This window comes from Athene noctua, chromosome 19, assembly GCF_965140245.1.
Source record: "Athene noctua chromosome 19, bAthNoc1.hap1.1, whole genome shotgun sequence".
In the NCBI taxonomy this organism is placed as follows: Eukaryota; Metazoa; Chordata; class Aves; order Strigiformes; family Strigidae; genus Athene; species Athene noctua.
Window position 1 is genome coordinate 4,885,045 of NC_134055.1, and position 20,400 is coordinate 4,905,444.

At 40.1% G+C, this 20,400-nt stretch overlaps 1 protein-coding gene across 3 annotated transcripts in view; it reads right to left on the bottom strand.

Annotated features, from left to right (window-relative positions):
- The window catches only part of SPECC1 (sperm antigen with calponin homology and coiled-coil domains 1), an 88,833-nt gene that overhangs the window by 46,100 nt on the left and 22,333 nt on the right, over positions 1–20,400 (bottom strand). For 2 of the 3 annotated variants that reach the window (XM_074922498.1, XM_074922496.1), the window contains exon 1: positions 18,099–18,400. The exons of the other annotated variant lie outside the window; for it this stretch is intronic. In XM_074922498.1, the coding sequence (XP_074778599.1) occupies positions 18,099–18,138 (40 nt within the window). In that variant the 5' untranslated portion in view covers positions 18,139–18,400. Of the gene's footprint in view, positions 1–18,098; positions 18,401–20,400 lie in introns of those variants that run through there. 3 annotated transcript variants of the gene reach the window in all.

Genomic DNA, 20,400 nt, shown 5'->3' on the forward strand with positions numbered 1-20,400 from the left:
GCTCCCAACTGCCAAGTTGTGGCACCTGTAAACAGTGTTCACACTGAGCTCAGCGCAGGAGCACAGCAGAGACACAACTAACACCATAAGATGAAGGACAAGAGGGAAACTGAATGGACCATGATGCGATGTGTCGCTTCCAGCACAGAAATACCACCTGGGCACAGCTCCTTCTTGCTCAGAGGCAAAGGTTCCCGTGGGGTGACCCCCAGGTGTCCAGGCGAGAGAGCACAAGGTCTTGTTTGAATGAGTGTCTTGAACGTACGGTAGGACGTGTCCAGAGCAGAGAAGCAGTACTCACACAAACTATAATCATACTACAGATTTAAGATGTAAAATACACATTAAAAATGGTTAAAGATCATCTTTGATGGAGCCTAAGGGGTGGGTTTAAAGTCTTCTCTTATGTCCCAGACTTTTATTCAATCTGAGGGGATTTTCTACCGTTATAATAAAATTTTGTGACAAAAGCAAGTGCCCCGATTTTTTTTTTTTTTTTTTTTTTAAATGCCCAAACTAGTGCAATGACATTACTGTCATCTGGTCAGCACATGACTGTGTAGTATTATGTAAGTAGTGGGTAATGCTGCCTGGGCAGTATTAGATACTTTACAAGAAATAATGATGCTACTACACACGGATTCAAATTGCATGGCACTGAGAAAACCACCTTTTCTTAAGAGAAATATAGCACTTCTGGTAGCAATACCAGTGTGCTTCTAATCACCACCAGATGACAACTGCAACATGATCCTGAGCAATGGAAAATGCATACATAAGAATAACAATTAAGGATTTTTAACTGGGATTATCTGTACTTCACCAGTTTGCCAACCAGTGCAGTTTCTGAGCTTACTCAACCTGTCCCATGTGTTTTGTAAGACTCCGTGCTCTGCTGACTTGTTCTGTCATAAATCACAAAGCATTTGCTATCCATCAATAACCATTAACCAACCTGGTTTTTTCGTGAGGTAGAAGTGTTTACGTATGTTACTGCACTCCTCAAAACAGTGCCATGCAATACTAAAAAGCCACAGAGAGCCCAGAAAAGAAGTAGTTTAGAACGCATGTGTGTGTTGATTACAAAGCACCAAAGCAGGTATAAGCACTACTTTAAAGTCTATTTTATGGGCAACTCCCCCTCTGAATAACCTTGAAATTGAGCAGTGTAGCAGTTTTAAATGGAACTACCAGCCCCACAGCCCAAGGCACCCACTGTGTGGGAACTGCATTTAGGGCTGTACGGTCACCACTCACCCTGGTGACCTGATTAGCTCAGCACCCCACACTGGTTGTGGTCTATGGGAGACACCAGACAGACATGTGCCTGCCAAGCTGCAGAACCCAGTCTAGGGTTTATCTATACCACAGTTTGAAGTGGCTGGAATCATGCAGAACTTCACTTCCTAGAAAGTGTTGCTTGTTTTGAGCAAGGAAGAGAAAACAATCAGTTTTACATCTTGAAGGAGATATTCTGGGAAAAAAGAAATCCAAACTATTAAATACTTTTCTGTATGTTCAAAATGGTGCTAGGCACCTCCATTCCCATTTTCACTGTTCATCTACCCTGCCCAGCCTGTTAGCTTAACTAGTCTCTTGGAAATCTGAGCACAACCTCTTTCCCACTGTCCCCTGTATCCAAGCTCAGGCTACCTCTGCCCGAAACTGTATTTCTCATTCCCTTTGCACCATACCTAACCTCCCATTCTCCCAGTCCCACACTCCCTCAGCTAACGAGCTCAGTTTGTGTTCCCCCACTGCAGAGGAACTGGTAACTACTCCTGAATTACTCCACAGAGTTATTGCCTGCAAAACTGTTTTGCTCAGACTGAGGTCACCTTATCATCACATTCCTCGCCTTGGCACTCAGTAAGAATTCCTCCATTTTCAGCATCAGCCATATATTCAAGAGTGAGGGATTAAACCTTAACACATATACAGAGCTTATCATTTTCAAAGCACTTTAAAATTAACAGCTATTTGACAAAAATCTTCTGAAACATAATTGTTAACTCTAGATTACAAGACAGGGAGGGAGAGAGAAATGAAATGCCTCACCCAAGGTCACAGTAAGTCAGTAAGGATCAGAATCCTGGAGCTCCTGGCTGGTGGCCTGCTGTGCAGCTTTATTGTTTGCACCACTTTCTGCCAGGGAATACTGGCTGACTTTCCACTGGTGTCAGAAACAAAGTGGGACTTTAATGAGATAAAAGTTGACCCCTCATGATGATCTTAGGCCATTATAATCCTATTTTCAGCACAGCTACAATGTTTTTCACAGAAGGAACAGGATTACTCTTCACTTTTTCCACATAATGATCTATATTTGATCTAAGCTCTCAGCACCTGCTGCATCAGCTCCCACAGGGGCATCCACATCCAGAAGAAAATTGACTATGGAATAGAGAAAACCATTTCCCAGTCCCCCAACGTGCAACACGCAGGATTGCTGTTCAGAAGTCAAGTCCACACAGTACCACTAATGTAATTACAGTGATAGCAGAATAAGGGAGAGAAGGTGTTACACTTTACCGTAGTCACAGGGGGGACACACATGACATTTTGGAAAGAAGATTCAGTAAGTTTATCTGCCTTCACACTCCATGTGCTCTGGGTTAGCACATACCACTGCCTTCCCAGTAAAGCACTAGCCTTGAAGTTACATTTATTCTACTTGACTCTTACATAATTAACAGTTCAAATACCTGTTTTTCCAACCCAAGAGAAGAGAAAGAATCTCAGTTGGGAAGTGACTTCATTTGACCACAGAAATACCTTCTAATTTCTGCCTTGAATCTATTTTTTAGAACTGGAATCAATACAAGATTAATTGCCTCTGGCCTTTGAGTCATTTGTGTCCCACAACCTGCCCTTTATCCTAATCCCTCCTTCCATCAACATATTAATAACCCAGAGGTTAATGCCATGGGCTTCTGCTGTTCCAGGGACTGAATTAACAGGGAATGTTCCATTTTATACTTTCTTCCTAAATTTTAATCCTGCCAACTCTTAAACTAAGAACAATAAGAACACATTTTCTTCTTCAACATATTTTAAAAACCATGTTAGTAATTCATTCTTCCATGCTTTAAGTCGGTACTAAGTCTCCTCGCATGTAGAGTTCATCTATGTAATTTAATCATGCTGATCACTGATTCATTTCAGAAAGCATTTCAGTCATGTAAGACTAAAGCACAAAGACAGATGCATCTTTGGTGTGATGTTTTTAAACAATGGATACCTTATTTGAATTGCAAGGGCAGGATAACATGAAATAAAAGAAAGCTATTCATAGCACCCTGCAATGTTAAAAGTCATACGTTTCGAAAAGGCAAACTGTTGCCTGCAGACATATTTGTACTCTCACGATTATTTGCTGCTCTAGGAGGACTATTACATCTCTTTCATTCCAGCTCCTGCATTTACAACAGACCAGATATTTCACTGTCCTGTTTCTCTTTGCCATCCCTCCCACCTCAGAAAGGGATAGCGAAACAAGAGAGATTGCAACAAGAGATCATGCACTAACTCTTCGCTTCTCTGCCAAATAAAGACTGCAATTCTTCCATTGGTCTGGAATTCTGTTCCCATGTGGTAAGATATTTTAATAATTTTTGCCATCTGAACAGAACTCCCAAGCCTCATATAGAAAAGTGATTCCTGCAATACCTTAAGGGAAAGTGGCTGTGACTTGGGTAGATCCTGGACTCAGACTGACTGCACTTAACTCAGGCTTTGCCCAGATCTTGCTGAGGATCCACACTAGTACTGGCAACATACAGCAACAGACAGGTAACGCAGACATGTGCTCATATCTGCTCAGTCTTGCCTGTGTACGGTCCTATTACTATTTTTAGCCAACTTTGAGTTTCTTATGCAAAACAAACCTGGGTCACAGGTGTACCTTAATCTCAGCTGGTTTATAACACCTAGTGTAGGAAGCCAAAATACAGATGTCTAGTGCCATTTCAGATGCCCTTTAGGTATATTTAAAATACCTTCACTGAACTGAAAGATTTGACAGTATCCATGGGAGACCTGTCCCGTGCTTGAGAGGCAGACAGAGAGCAACTGGGATGTCTGAAAGCATCTAGAATGCCACTAGACATTGAACTGAAGAGTCAGGCTTTCATAACAGATTTACAAGCTGGTGTTACAAGGCACGTAATAGCAGCTTTTATGTGCCATTTTCAAAATTACTCCAGTACCCAAGTGCCACTTAGGTGATTTCCAGCCACACAATGAAATGAACAATTAAACACAATGCATTAATATGTGACTTTATGACACTGTTGATCTGAGTTTAGTCACAGAGAAATCCGAAAAGATGGTATTAGCTTAGAGTCATTGAACTCTCTGTTGACTCCCTACTATAAAGTAATACATAGCTATATTTTCTGTCTTCTTCTGTCAACTCAGAGTCAAGTTTTCAAGAACTTAATTAACTTAGTGCTTAAAATCTATTTTCCAAAAGTGGCTAAGCCACCAAGAGCTCAAAGCTTAACTGAGAGCCCAGGGGACTTGGCAGATCACTTTCAACCTTCGCCAGCACTGATCCTGAGATTGATGTTGAGACTGATTAAGAGTGAACTAGGAATATCCTTTGGGAGATGATGACTACACAGCACAGAAGGAGGACTGGTGTACATTTGGCTCTTTTAAAGTACTTTTTCATGAAAAGATTTCAGAGTTTTGCACCCTTATCTACTTCATTGAAACGCACTATTCTTCCCTGCCCTTTTTTTCCTTTAAGTAAATGAAACAGTTAAAAACCAACTTCCCTGCTAACCAGAGATCTTCTGATATCCTAATTAACAGGAAACAAACTGACACATTTCCACAGTGGCATAAGAAAAAGCAAACAACTGCTGAGAAGTAGGGCACATATAACAGCAACCCTTACCTGCGCTGCTGTGCTCTTTCACACAGGTATCTACACAGAGGCAAAAATCCCTATTCATGTTCTGCCACATTGTTTAATGCTTCCATCCTTAAACATCCAGGTCTGCTGACAGTAGGACAGCTTGATAATAAATACTGAATGGATGCACATTACTAAATCAACTCATGAAGATCTGAATCAGTTCTAAGTGCTTCTTCAGGGTTAGAATGAGGTGGGGCTGGATGCAGAAGGCCAGATTTTTAAAGAGAGATATATGCCAAGAGACACAGATTAGCATCTACTGTTATTTTCAAAACTGCTTAAGCTGTTTAGAACTTCACATTTAAGAGTGAAATGTCTAAAACTTCTGGTCCACCATTAGCTTAGGCAAAACTCAGGATAAACGATGACATTGTTTTACTCTGAGAAACTATGACAGCTTGATCTGCTTGACATACAAATGGGAATGAGCCGAACAAGTCAGCATTTCTCAGTGACCAGAGTGTTGGATACTCCTTTGGATAATCCTCAATAACTCAGAAGAGCATACCATTTTCCACCTCTTTGAGGGTGGTCCCACAGAAAGACAATGCTCTCTGCTACCTGGTCTTTCTCCAACAGCAAACAAAGCAAACCTAGGCTTGGCCAGCCATGGTTCTCCTGAATTAATCTATTTGCAGAGTATTACTCATAGAGCCAACACCTTTACAGGTCAGCAACTCTTTGGGAAGGTTCACTTGGACTCCACCTAGTTTTAAAAAAGACAAGGAGATGGCTGCAGAACAACAAAGGTGGTTTTGATAATCTAACACTAATTATATGGAAGCATCTGCACAAATAAAGCCTTCTAATCACCTAGCAAACACTGAGATTAAAAAGTAATTATAGCATGAACTCTTTTTTTCTGAAGAATTTTAATGGTCTGTTGGACTGTCTGGACGACCTGACTACATTCCCCATGGAATAGGTGCAATATGCAGCAGGAGGAAAAGGCTAAAAACTTAATGTAATGATTCTGATCTATGGAATTACTGTAGGGAAGCAACTCAGGTATTGATATTGACAAAGATGAAAAGAATAAGAGACCAAAGAAAGAAATTAAAATTATATTGCAAAGTATTAGTGAACAACAGATCCCTTAATTTGAAACAGATACCTGTATTTGAAAAGTTGCACTATTAGAGGTTCCAAAGAAAAAGCAGCAGTAAGTGTCTTGATCTGAGCAATTCCTAATTTAAAATTACAGAGACCACTGACAGACAGAGCTGAGGACTTTGTAAACGTTGGCTTATTTTTTAATTAGAAGATATGAGTCTAGAGATCTGGAGTGCAAGAAGCACACAAGAAAAGGCACTATTCTAGTAACTCAAAGACTAAGTCATGACAAAAGTATTTCTCATCAATTTAAATTTGCAGATGAACTACTGGTAAGACATTCTTTTGAAGGGTGGCCACTAGAAGAGACTCTCCCATGGCAGGAATGTAACCCAATAGGAGAGACAACCTTGTATTTGAAGCATCTCCATTTAGTTCAAATTTTAGCATCTAAACCAAGCAAAAATGTACAGATGTATCGTTCAGTACGCTTAGAATCCACAAAAGGCCCTATTTACACCGTCCCTTTCAGCAAGTTATACAGTGCTTTTAGAAAAGAAGGTACCCAGGGAGCCTCTGCTGCACAACTAAGGAATTTCTTAAAGATCACAAATACATTATTTTCAGCTTATTGGATTCTCCCTGACCACTCTATCATCTTGTTCCTTCTCACATAGAAAGTCACATTTAACCCTCCCAAAAAAGTGTTAAAATGCAAACAGAAAAAGATGATCAGCTCTTCTCGGCATCTGGTGGTTCCACGCTCTCAGCACAGCCACAACAACAAGCACTGAAGCTCAAGTTCACAGTGTGACAGCTCAATGCTATTACAGGGGAAACAAGGTCGCATTCAGAAGGTAAATGAGACAAGATCTGATCAAAATCCTGTTCACAAAGTCTCATTGTGAATTTCAGCTGACTTTTTCTTCTTTATGGGCCTGTTCACATACAATTCCTCTCTGAATAACAGGAGGAGTAGCTAAAAATCTCTATCCTGAGACAGAGGCCAATGTCCATACAAAAATGCTCCTCTGAACATTTCTTACACTATTTACTTGGGTTTTCTGAAGGTTTGTTAAGTCTCAAAATGAAAACTTGAGCTTGGATATGCCTGTCTTGAACATAATACAGTTTTGTACCCAGTACAAAAACAGTGCAGGTTGTACTGTCAGAGGGGAACTTTTGATCAGAAGTTTAAGGAACAAAGAGAGATCTGTGAAGTACATTGGCAAAGCTAAGAGAAGGCAAGAATTGTTCTATGCGTATGTATCCTTAGCTGGCATGTGCAGTCTTTGCTTTCACAAATACAAGTTTCCCTTTCAAATCTGCTCTGGAGTCAAGAAGCATCCAAGTGGCTTCACTGTGCCATTAGCTTCTGGCACCAAGAGAATCATGAGGGTACCACTGCGTTCAGCTCTGAAACGAGGTATACAAAACCCCATGGAATAACCCAACAATGTATATCACGTCTGCCAACGTGGGTGCACATTACCAGTGTAACTGCAACTAAAATCACTGCGCTGCTTTGGATTTCTAGAGTACCCAGCAACCTGGCATAACAAACATTGAGGCATCCACAGCAAATGGTCTAGCAAATGTTCAGAGAAACTCTATATCATACACTCCCTCCGGTAAACTCATGCCTCCTTTTTTGGGAACCATTAATACCAGTGGGCCTGCCAAAAACCTTAAGTCACCTGCTAACTATATTACTTGTGTACCCCCCAAAAAAGTAAGATTAAAACTTTCCATACGTAGTGCTATCCCAAAATTAATATGGTGGAAGTTACAAGAATCCAGCATTTTCCTTTCTAAAAGTAAAGGCACCCTTATTTGGTGCTTCTTTGTATCCCATTTTACAGTTTCCACAACCATCAAAGTTCATGATTAAAAATATATATATATTTTTTGTATTCCCTAAGAGGGCCTTGACTTTATATACTTGTGCAACTAGCATGCTAAATTATAGGGATTTCTGTGTACTGTGACACTTCCTGATTTTGTTTGTTCTGGAACATTTCCTGCCTATGCACCTGTCAAAACAAGATGACATCAGGTATAATCATCTCATACCTACAGCAAAATTAATTTTAAGCCAAACTCTGTTCAGGGCTGGGTTTTTTAGACAAAAAAAAACCCTGAGAAAAATATCCATAAATGAATCTTCCAGTGAACAGAGACAAAAATCTCTGATGTTTCACTGAAATAAGGGATTTTTACTTTGATCTCGTTGGTAAGTTTGGGGTTTCCTTTGTTTTCCTACTTGTTAGTTTTGAGGCTTCTGCTGTCCAAAAGGTGATAGCAAGTGCTTTGGGGGACATCCTTGAAGTTTACTAACACTTCCTCCAGGAGGGTGCTGTTCAGAAAAAGCAGAGAATTTGCTCTAAGGTACAGGAAGAAAACTCATTTCTCCAACTCATATGGCTGTACTAGGATTATTCCTCAGATAAATTACTGCTAGCTGGAGTAAGAATCCCAGGATTTTCCTTGATTCTAGCTTGCAGACAAGTAGATAACTCTCTTCAGCTCAGAACTGCTTCCTAGCTAATCTAGCCCAGAAGTTCATCGCTCAGCCATTACTGGGTTAGGAGAGGTGACAAGATAGTTGTACTTTCATTTCTGGAAAATAAAATTATACTAGATAGAATACCAGTGTTGAATGTTTCGAGAAGTACAGGAAACCAAAAAGCAAACAAACATGGAAACAACCCTAAATTTAATCATATAAATTATAAATATATTAATCATATAAATATATTTATAACATATAAATATATATATAACATATAAAATATATTAATCATATAAATATAAGTTAATAAAGCTTATCACAGAGTAGGAAGTAGATACATGCCTCCATATACACTGCATATACAATGGATGTCCCAACTGAATGTCAGCATCTGATCTGTGGCTGGAAGTTAATGAAGAAGAGTCACCTAAAGCCTCCTGGTCCAAGGATCTAACAGGAAAGAGAAATGAGAAGAATCTGCTCCTTCAAGACAACCCAGGTGCTGTGGATAACTCCTCTACGCTACCAAAATCTGCCTGACATCACATCTATAAGCACAAAGGGTAACCAAAAAGCACTTTTACGTGGGGGAAATGCATAATATCAACATTTTCACAATTAGAAGGCTAATTTATTCAACCTGTCTATTTAACTGTTCAGACCACGCTGTGAATTGAATCATGGGACTGATATGGCTATAAAAGTATCTGCATGGGTTTTTTGCCACTTTTGCTTTCTTTGTTAAAGGCAGATCCTGATCTAATTCACTGTCCTTCCCATAAACACTTCAGCTTGTACTACTGCGGGAGCAGCAAACGCCTTCCTTTACAGAGCACTGCTGTTGAGTGCTTTGTATTAGGAAACCATGACCTGAACCCTCCAGCTTGGAAATGCTGCCCCACACTCGGCCAAAAGGCCAGGGCTGACTGAGCCAAAATAACTTCTTTCCTCATGAATTCTCAAACCCTACTAATCCAGAAAGAGTGGGAAAAAAGGGATCAAAAATGGAAACATGAAAGGTGGTTCCTCCTCCCCTAAAACAGAAAGCAGAACTTAAAAGCTAGCAGCCTTTTTTTTTTTTTTTTTTTTTTTTTAAATTGTTTGCTTAATGCTTAATAACCAGTATTGGTATTACAACTGCCTTTTGTTTACTGAGATGTGATGACCACATAATAAACCCAGTTTTATTGTCGTTCCCAGACTGCTTCGGTGAGGGCGTGGGGAGAGGACTGCAATTTAGTTTCCAGTGCTCATCTAGAGCTTTAGCTCTGCCTAGTATAGCGATAAGGGAGTCAGCTAGCACTGTCCTGAATAGCTGATACTAGGAACTGGGTTGAAATCATTAAAACCATCAACACAGGATGAGACGCATCAAGAAAAGAAATGAGACAGAAGGGGAGAGAGGAAGAAATCTCATAACATAATGAGATGTTTATCTATAAAAAGTTGCCCACTTCAAAGCAGAAAGAGCTTCAACTCCTTGGTTAAAAAAAAGAGCTTTTAATTAAAAGATCAGTCAAAGATTTTCCACAGTCAAGCAGTCTCAAAGAAACTATGCGTGGAGGAGGCCAAGAGTAATTTCTAACATGATTAGTCCATTCTTCAAACTCAACAAGGTTTTCTGAAAGCATTTATCAAGATCTAGAACAACTGTGGAAATATCCTCGGTCTCTCAAAGAACACTGTCCTTTCCCTTCTGACACCTCCATCCTCACCAGCTTTTGCTCAGGAAAAGCCTGGAGAAACACTATCAGGGGTTTGTGCCTACCACCTTGGGGTAAAATATATTGTAAACCTAGGATCGATGGAGAGTCCAAGGGATACTTAGCTTCAGCTTAAGCAAAAGTTAGTGCCATGTTCTTAAGGAGGCCTGGAAACATAATGTGAAATATTTCGGTACATTGCTGTAGCCAGCTGAAAACATGCTGTCTTCTGCACACAACCTTCTATTATATAAAGGTTTAAAAACCTTTGAAGATTTAAACAAATTGCACTGGTTTTCTGGAGCACTCTTTGCATTCAAGTAATGACACTTGCAGATAGACATGGATGTGACACCACAGCCTTATCCCTTTCCAGCATTAGAATAACAGCATTATGGCAAACATTACATGCTCTTGGGAATGAGACTTAGACTGACTTCTGTTTGGTCTTTTTTTTTTTTTTATACTTTTATGAGAAAAGAGGATTTTGACAACTCGCCCTTGAACAGGTAAAATGTAACTTTTTCTCTACAGGCTGCAATTTAGCAACTATTTTACCATGTCACAGATAGATGAACACCAGGGCTGTTGCACCCTCAGGGAGATGGTGCTGTGAGCTTTCTCCAAGCAGAGAACACCAGTCCCTGCAATGAGTAGTGTTCATGGAAACTCAGTCTCACCCCTACTTACCAGCTCTTAATTGTGACTAACAAACCTTACTGCTGAGCTGGTTCTGTTCTGCACAAGCATAGGGAATTACCTCTGCTTTATTTCAGGAATCATATGCAGTTTTGTCTATGAAGCAAATATTCAGATACACTTTTGAAGGTCTTTCTCTTCACTGTCTTGCAGAGAACTAGTTTCCCTGCCAAGAAATTTGTTATTATCCACACCCTTGTAGAAACAACCCCTACAAAAGTGATTATATGAGGCATAATTATAGAGTATTATAAGGATTTCTACACCTTCATTATAAATGCTGCAATGTCAAAATACAGAAGACCTTTAGGGTGTGAAAAATACAATAGAATATCCTCCAGATGCAGGGAAGAAATCACCTTTGCATTTTACTTTGTTCATGCCAATTAAACTGCTTTCTATCCTTAGTACAGAATGGGATTTCTCCAGTCAGATGGACTGGTCAGAGGCAGTTCAAACAGTGATGATTAGGAAGACAATATGCTCAGCTTCTACCTTTTCCTCTATGGCATTTCAAAAGCATTTCCTTGGTGTGTTCACATTTGCTTTACATACTCCCATCGAAACAGCTGTGTATTAAGATGCTTTTGCACAAACCTATCTAAAGGAAACCATTAAGGTAAAAGACAAAATGACCTTTTATCTGTAAAAGGTAAACAGGTAAAAATTGAAAGGCCGTTAGAAAATCATATGGCCTTACAGGTTTTTCTGCCAAATTCAAGAATCCTACTGCAATGTCCTGAGGCAGAAGCTATGTAGAAGGACAGTGTCCTGAAAGATTTAGAGTTTCCTCAATAACCATTTTGTCTTTTGTTTTGAAGTAGCCTTTATATTTTCAGATATCATCCTAGTTTAGAAATGGGACAGATCATTGAAAGCAATAAAAACGTAACTAATTACCATTCATCAGATCATCCTGAATATCAGTCATCAGTCCGTGGCAAAGAAATGCAAAAGAAAGGTTAAAGGTAAACTAAAATTCAGTAGAGGAAGAAAGGTCAGCCAACATAGGTACAGTATATCAAATTACTAACTGCACCCTGTCCCTGTAGCCCCTTTCCATACATTAATAAATATGACTTCACTGAAGTAACTGGTAAAATTCTTACTTGCTTCAGTAGTGACCTACTTTCACTGATGATTTTTAATGGCACCAAAGCATCCATCCAAAGAATATGAGAACAACATAACTCAAAGGACATGGACATATTTACTTAGTCTTTACTTTTTTCCTAAGCAGTTGAACAAATTCCAGTCAAGACAAAACCTACACAGTTCTCTGATCTTGGTAACAAATGGAAGAATATATGTCCTTGTGTCAGCCAGCACATCTCCTATGTGTGCTCAGAGCTGGACCCTGCAAACTCACATTAGCCTTACATTTTCTCAAGGGCATATTTTTCCAGTCATTAAAATAAATTTTTTCCTGTTAAGAACTTTACATTTAAATTCTGCCGTTGATAAAAATATAGAGCTTGTTGGCTGTACGCTATAAAGATGGATTAAAAGGGAAGAAAACTGCAGTTCTGATGACCGATGAGACACTTGACCGATGAGCACAGATCATACAAGGACGGAATACTCTGCCTTGGAACATGCCATCCATATCTACTGATGCTTATGGAAAAATATTACTGCTCCATGAAATATAACAGATGGAACATTTCAAAAGAGAATTGTGAAGACGTGTACTTTGGATTATGGGAAGAAAAAAGTTGATGCATGGAAAATTTAGCAGTGTCTATTTAATCAGAGATCCTCAATTTTATATCATCTTTAATCATCATGCTTAAAGTGCTTGGAGATACATCATGGAAAAGTATCAGAAAATAATGGAAGTATCAAAGATTTGACAACCTGCTAGTGGCAGTCTGTGAGAATCACAGAAAAATCAAATTAAGTCCTCTTCAAGTAATACAGTGCCAGTGAAATCGGAGAAGTACTTTGCTTCAGTTTCACAACTTCATGTTGTTCTGAAAGCTACGTACTGGAAATCAGGAAATTTTATGAAGAGTAAATTAGTAAAATAGAGGAGGGACTGAAGACAGAAAAAATAAATTACTTTGCTGAAATATTAGTAGAAGCTCCAAAATACAGGACTGCTTCTAAACAAAATTTTGAATACCTCCAGGGCTCTGGCAGGTTTCAGTGGGAAGACCAGGGTGCAATACTTGCTCCAATTTTTTTGGCTAGCTTTATAATTTTAAGATCTTGAGAAGCCAAATATAACTCAAACAAAACCAAGCAAGCTTTACTTTTTCCTTAAGACCAGCATTATTCCCTCATCCTTTCACCCTTTCCCCTCATTCAAGGCTTTTAATACTGTGTCAGAACCAACACACAATCACAACCATCCACTGGCTATTTCCTTATCACTCTGCCACTGTCAAGTCAACTGCAGCACATTAATAAAACTACTGTTGAGAAAATTAGCTTTTACATTTACTATCATACTAGATCTATTATTCATAGATCCTAAAACACCACTGGCACTGGGGCAAAAGCATGGTATGCAGAGCTCTAACCATAGGACAAGTCTTACTGACCAGCTCATTCAAGTAAGATTCTCAGCAGAAGCTCCCTGTCTTCATCCAAGAATAGCTTTAATTTTCATCAGCAAAACAGTTAACAGAAAACAAAATGCATAAACCACATCCTGCTGCCTGCCATGCCCTAAAAGTTCTTCTTGTAAAAGTTTTGGTCCTGGCTCAGCACATCCTCCCAGCTAATGCTGAAAACAGTTGTAAAGGCCCTTGCCTTAGCGTAGGAGAAATTACTGGTATCTTCCATTAATTTAGCATTCATTGGCCTCTCCTCCTGGGATGAGGGGACCTCAGATTATCATTTAACTCTGCCTCAAATAGATAATTTCAGAGGCAGATAGTTAGTCATACACATGACTAAATTCCTCTAAGAGGGCAGTCCAAATTGTGACATAGTTTCTTGGCTGTACTCCTTTCAACTGGCCTGCAGAGCAGAAAAGACTACTGCCATTTGACATCTGTTTGTCGGTATTTCTGAAATGATTTAATAATGTCAGTCCAGTCAAGTCACATCACCAGACTAATCAACAGAGCTGGCCCTAACTGGCCTTGGAAAAGAAGCTTAAGTCAAGTAAAAATTACCCTCCAGGGGAAAATAAACATCTTCAATACCAGTTTAATCAACAGTGTGTTACTACTCTGAAGAATGAGAGCATTTGTAAATCCCCCATGCAAGAATGACTCGTGGGAGGAAGAGGTGACTAAGGAATTAAACTATCTACTGGAGAGCAAATTGTGGTTTGCTGGCTCCACTGGGAACAAAAGGTCTACGGCTCGCTGCCCGAGCTCGAAGAGGACATGACTTGCTGTCGGTATTTCCATGAAAGCTGTTATGTGATTCATTAGCTTTGCTGGCCCCTCTCCTCCCTCCCTCCCTTCCCCCCCCCCCCATCATTAAACTCATCTGTTCTCTTGAGCTCTTGCTTGGCAGAAATGGCGTGCTGACATATAACAGAGTTAAAATGAACGGCTCCCATGTTTAGAAGAAAGGAGAAAGGAAGAGAAGCAGATGAGAGACACTAAAGAGAGCACCCAGAAGAGATCTGACTACACACCCAAAAAGAGAAAACCAGAAATCACAAGAAATAATATATTTCTACAATACCCTTTCTCTTGAAAGTCTCTGAATGTTGTACAAACTATATATTCTACACTGAAGAATCCCTTCCTCAAAGATAAAATGAAGGCCCCCCAGGCCAGGACAAAACAGACATAAGAAAACAGATCAATACTGGCTTAGTGTACGCACTGATATTTGATATTCTCATCCAACCCATGTAGCATGTTTTACAAATAAGCACAGTCCCAAAAAAAGTCTAACCCTTGGATAACCCCACCCGTCACCTTGTTCCAACTAGTGAACTTAACATTTCCCATTCAGCCGCTTCTTTCAAGAAAGTTTTTGTACGTATTTGAGTCATTTGTTCCACCTCTTCCCAAAGATATTAATCATCCCATCACCTGCAGATATTAGAGGGTAAACAAAAGCCCACCATTACGATATCAGCCAATGTCAAAGAATCTTAGCGCTCCTGTTCGGAAATACAGGCTGCCTCCCAGTTTCCAAGGCAAACTAATGTTTGAAAAGCTGCTTCTCTGAATAATACTGGTGTGCTGGAGAAAACTGTATTCTTCCATATAGCTCCCATGAAACGTTTCCAGTATTTCACAGGAGCTCTGGCCTGTGTTGGTATACACTAATGGTTCCTTTAGCTTGAGGCAGCCTGTTTCAGAAGCAGAAAACTAACTCTCCTGATGAAATGCAGCAATATTCGCTATTGTTTTGTATCTTTTTCTGTACTACTTTATAGGTGTTTTCACTCTAAAACGCTTCACATGCTTTATAAATACTAATATGGAGCACGCCCAGGTGTAGTAGGAAAAGCAACCACTCACTTTGCAAGCAGGCAGAGTTTTGGCAAATAAGTGATGCAAGCTTGGGTCACACACCACAAAAGTTCTTACAAATGATTGTAAAAATGATTGAAAATAAATTTTAAACTAGAAGTCAGAAGAAGCCCGTAGAATCTAACATCATTACAAACAATCTCAACTTTTTAGACACGTTTACACTCCTAGCAACATGCAGATTAACTTAAAAAGAGATGACACAGAGCTGGTAAGAGTCTCGTGATTCTTCTGTTCAAAACGTACCCATTAGACACCAGTAGCTGATTACTTCGCAAGAAAGACGCAATGTAAGATGTCCTCCTTACTCTATCTTCATTTCTCCACAACTCCTGCTCTCAGATAGCTACATTTCTTTCTGATTCCCCTGTATTAACCTACCAGCTTTAAACTGCTCAGCTTGGGGGCAATGATTTCCTTCCTGTTCCTTGGCAGCACTGACCAGCCCACCCAGAACTTGGGGTTACCACTGCTGTATCTTTATAACCCAAATCTTGATTGTTAGCTGTGGAGTCAGGATCACTCACATGGGCACTGTCAGACTCTGAAAGTATTCCTTCTGGGACCTGTATTTTATTTAGTTTGAAACGAAAACATATCTTTGTCATAGAACTGTAGCCTTGTTAGCCAAAAGCTATACACATCCCCTTGGCCTGTTATTCCTATTTACACTCAACAGGAAAACCTTTTAAGAGTATTTCATACTCTCATTATATGAAGCATTTTACTCTAGGTTATAACCTATACCCTAGGATCAGATTTTTAAAGACCTCAGTGTCCAGGTCAGATTTAACTGTTTGTAGTTATTGATCTAGTTTATGTTCCAGCTTTAAAGAGGCCCATTTCTGGGTTTTATTTCAGTTATTCCAAAAGGACCACAGTCATTCAAGATATAGGTGTTCCTGAATGAGGGTTGAATTAAGTTAATCTATGTAGAAACAAAGCCTAACGTAGACACCTCCATGTATCACATTCTACTGTGAAAAGAAAGGTTTTGCATCCTTGTTGTCAAAAATCAACACAAACTCTGCTTCAGATGTCTTTACATTACCCTCTGGCTTCCAAAGCCAGAGCTCTCACACAACAAGGCATATGTTGTCAGAATTAATTTTGTCAGCAGGAATGTCCCTGAAACTTTTTTCATCTTTAAACAGAATTTTAAGCATGTAGTTCAGTACAAAATGCTCTCTGTTTTTCACTCATATTCATACCTTACAAACAGTGAAAACATATTAAAACAAGACTTAGTACAGCCTACACTTAAAAACTGGGAATAGTTTTAAAACTGTTTAGGTGCAAGAGAAGCATAACTCTTTTCCCTTCAATAAAAAAATAAAATAAATCACAGGACAAGAGAAAACAAAGGATGAAAGATTTTCAAAACCCACAGGGGGTCTGCACACTCATTTATCATCTATGTTAATGGTAATAAGCTGTTCAAATCCCACCATCGACCCTGCAAATTCAGTCAGTTTTCTCAAACTCTGATCAGAAGTTAGCAGTGTACCTCCCCATCCCTACCCCTCCTCAAATGACAGTAACATGTTTAGTTCCAGCAAGACAGTGGAATGATTCCAGGGCCTGGGGACGTAAGCAGCCATACTTTCCAGCCTAAAGTTTAAGTTTCCCTTAGGACAGCATTTCTTCTGGTGACTGGATACTGGCAGCTTTTGTGTTCTTCATTAGCCTGCTGATTAACATACTGCTAGAGAGTTCTCCACTACACCTAACTGCTGTTCCAGCACTCGCTAGCTGATCTATTGTGCCTAGAGCAGCAATGCAGCGCTGTCTGCCTCTTGCTTTTCTTCACAATAGTAGAGATCAGCTACGTATATATTTGCTTTTAAAACAATAGCTACATAACCAACCTGAAGTTATAAAGAAACCCTTATCAAGCAATAACAACTATAATGGAATTTTGTGAATGAAATTCCCATGGCAACAGTAAGAAACAGAGTGCCAGGAAATACAACCAATTCCAGTTTTCTGTGCTGTAGAGGGTTCTGAGATCGAACAGAAAGTAGGAAATAAACACCAGAAATCAGCAGGCCTACTGGTTTTTCCTCATTCAGTATTTGAGAAACAAGCAAAATAAATCAAAAGGCAATCAAAAACAGTACTACAGCATCAGGAACAAATTACTAGCCTTCCTAGTGTACAGTGTAGACATTCGGCACAAGGGAAATTAGATATACCTGATACTAGCTCACGGCTTTCTATAAAATCTGCTACTGATTAACATGCTAAGCACTACACTTCTGAAAGGACAATGGTGGGAAGACCTTCCACAAAGGCATCATTTTAAATTCTAAGGCCTGGAAAATTTCAGGCCTCAGGCCACGAACAATGGTGAAGGCTAAGAGAGCCAAGCTGCAGATCCCGACAAGTTGTGTGTACATCACTAGATAAGCTTTCTAACTTTTTAGCTGCATCATGCAGACTACGTAAAAGATTATCTGTCAGGCAATAAGGTCCCTCCCTTGTCGGCATTCTGTTCCAACCAGCACAGGATTTCTTTCAGAAAAAGCTTTCCTGAGGACGGTGCTGTGATCTCAGGTACGGAGCGCTAACAAATAGCATTTACAAGGCACAAGGTAAACAGCAGTAATTTCTCTGTGGCTCGAAGCCACCAGCATTAGCTCTGACAACAGCCTCTGTTTCGGCTCAGCGGGACACCGCGGTTAACCCCCCCCGCCGAGAACAAGACCCCATCCCCTGCAGTAACAGCCCCGGCATGTCGCAGGGTCCGTACAGACCTTGGTCGTGCTCCTCCGCTCGCCCAGGCTGGTTGCCCATCTTCGGCCACTGCCCCGGCTCTTCCCCGAGCTCCTCTAGGACCCCGGCGCCCCGCTCATGCTCGGTGTCAGAGGCGGACCTGCCTCGCTCAGCCTTTAACGTCTACGCTTCAGTCAACTTCAAAAGGGAGAAAGAAGTCAGCTCCTTCCTAGTTCCTGGCACCAGGAACAGAGCCTGCTGCTCATGCTGAAGCAGCTGTGGCTCTCCCTCCTAACTCATTACAATATTATGCACTGAAGGCCGGCCTGTGCAGTTAATTAGCTGCCTGACTGCTGGAATAAAAGCAGGGGGAGAAAGAGGCAGAGAAAGAGCGAGCGAGCTCGCAGAGAAAGGAGGAGTGACTCAACGAGCAGGGTAAGCCACCCAGGGGCAGCAAGCGCAAACTGCAGCGGTTCAAAGGCAGGCACTGATTTTATCAAGCCCCACTGAAGCCAGGAACCGAGCTCCACGGCAGACAAGAGCTTAGCCTGGAAACTTGAGCCGAGCTTCAGTGCCCCAAAGCAGCCGCGGCTGCAGAGGGGTGAATGGCCAGAGAGCTGTTTCTAGCCTACACACTAGTAAATTCCAAAACAAAATACTGAAATGCTGCTCGGGGTGAAGGGCAGAAGGACTCTCAGTGAAGACAAGAGCAGCCAAATGCATCCAAAGCAAAGACAAAATTCATTTTGCCCCCAGTTCACAGCACCCGAGGCATGCTCACCACGGAGCAAAGGGACCCTGCCCATAGCTCGAAGTACACTGTTGAGAAGAGACACACATCTGGTTAAGGATGGCTCTTTAAGCTGCCAAAAGAATTAAGAGAATCAAATTTCAGAAATGTTCAGCATCTTCTGAAAACTTCAATACCTAAAAGATACTGAAATGGAGACTGAGCTCCTCTGAAAACCTGACCATGAAGCATAAACCCTTTCTGAACAGTCCTGTCTATGAGATTTGTTCCAATATCCTCCGGGGCTATTCCTGGGTAAACTTGAGCATCCCCAGCTCTTCTTAGCCTCAGCTGGTGCTGAGAATAGCCAGCACATTGTGGGTTCACATCCATATTTTAAAAACAAGGTACAGGATACACAGAATACTATTAAAACCTGATTCTCTTTGCTGAAGTAAGGACATGGTATTTTATTATTCCTAAAAAAACTATTAAGTTTTAAGTTAGAATATAAGAATTAAGTTGGAATAATAACTGTTCCAAAATTACCCTCATGATAGTTCCTCACAAGCACTGAAAAAACCCAGCACTAAACCTGATAGCCACTACTATACCTGGAAGCTGCAACCACAAATATGATCTACATACCGTATCACTATCATTAGTAGCTTTGACTGTGACTTGCACTGCAAGAGCCTACCCAGAGACTGGCCAACAGATGATCTTGCAAAGAAAGAAACCAAGATGCTCCTCACTAATGGAGTCATGATGTACATGGGAAACAAGAATACTGAATGACTCCAGTGATCAGTTTTATTACATGGATAATTAACAGAATCATCATCTTAATGTCTTGGTTTCAACAAGAGGGTTAAAAACAAATTCAGAAACAAACCTAATGAGTCCTAGACTCAAAACAGATTAATTTCTGTATGTTTTATTTTCAGTCTAGCTAGTTGTGAATCCATTGTTTCAAATTTAAAAAAATTGAAATAATTCAATACAGTGGAACCAGAATTTTACTAATATTTCAGTATAAGAGGGTGACTCGTCAAGTTTTTCATTGTTCTTGCTCTGACACTTTATGGAGGAAGCTAAAAGTTTTCATACAGCTGTCTATATTTGGATGACATTAAACAAAACTCCTGTCTACTTCTATCTTATGACATGCCAAGTATAAAATGCTTTGTTTAAGGAATAAGCCTTATAAGCTCTATAAAAAAGGATCATTGATAGCACATTCTTTTTCTAAAAGTCATCTTACAATCTCTTAAATCTTGTATCTTGTTAGGATGGGTACTCAGCTTGCCCATCTCAAAGGTACAGATATAAATGTCCTCCAACTGTTGTTGAAACATATCTCCAAGACAAAGAGATTGTCTTCTATCACAGACTAAAGAGTGACTTCTGCTCTTCTTCAACAGGGTTCACCAGAGGGATTGCATTAGCCAAGATAATCTCTTGGGTTGATAAATCCTGACACTGAGCATTTATTTCAGCACCTGCTTTCTATTTCTGTAGCACAAAAGGGAATAGTGTAACAGGGTTCCAGTACAGTATGGGGTGTAGTCTGAATTAATTATAAAGCGTAGTCACCAGGTCAGAGCAAACAC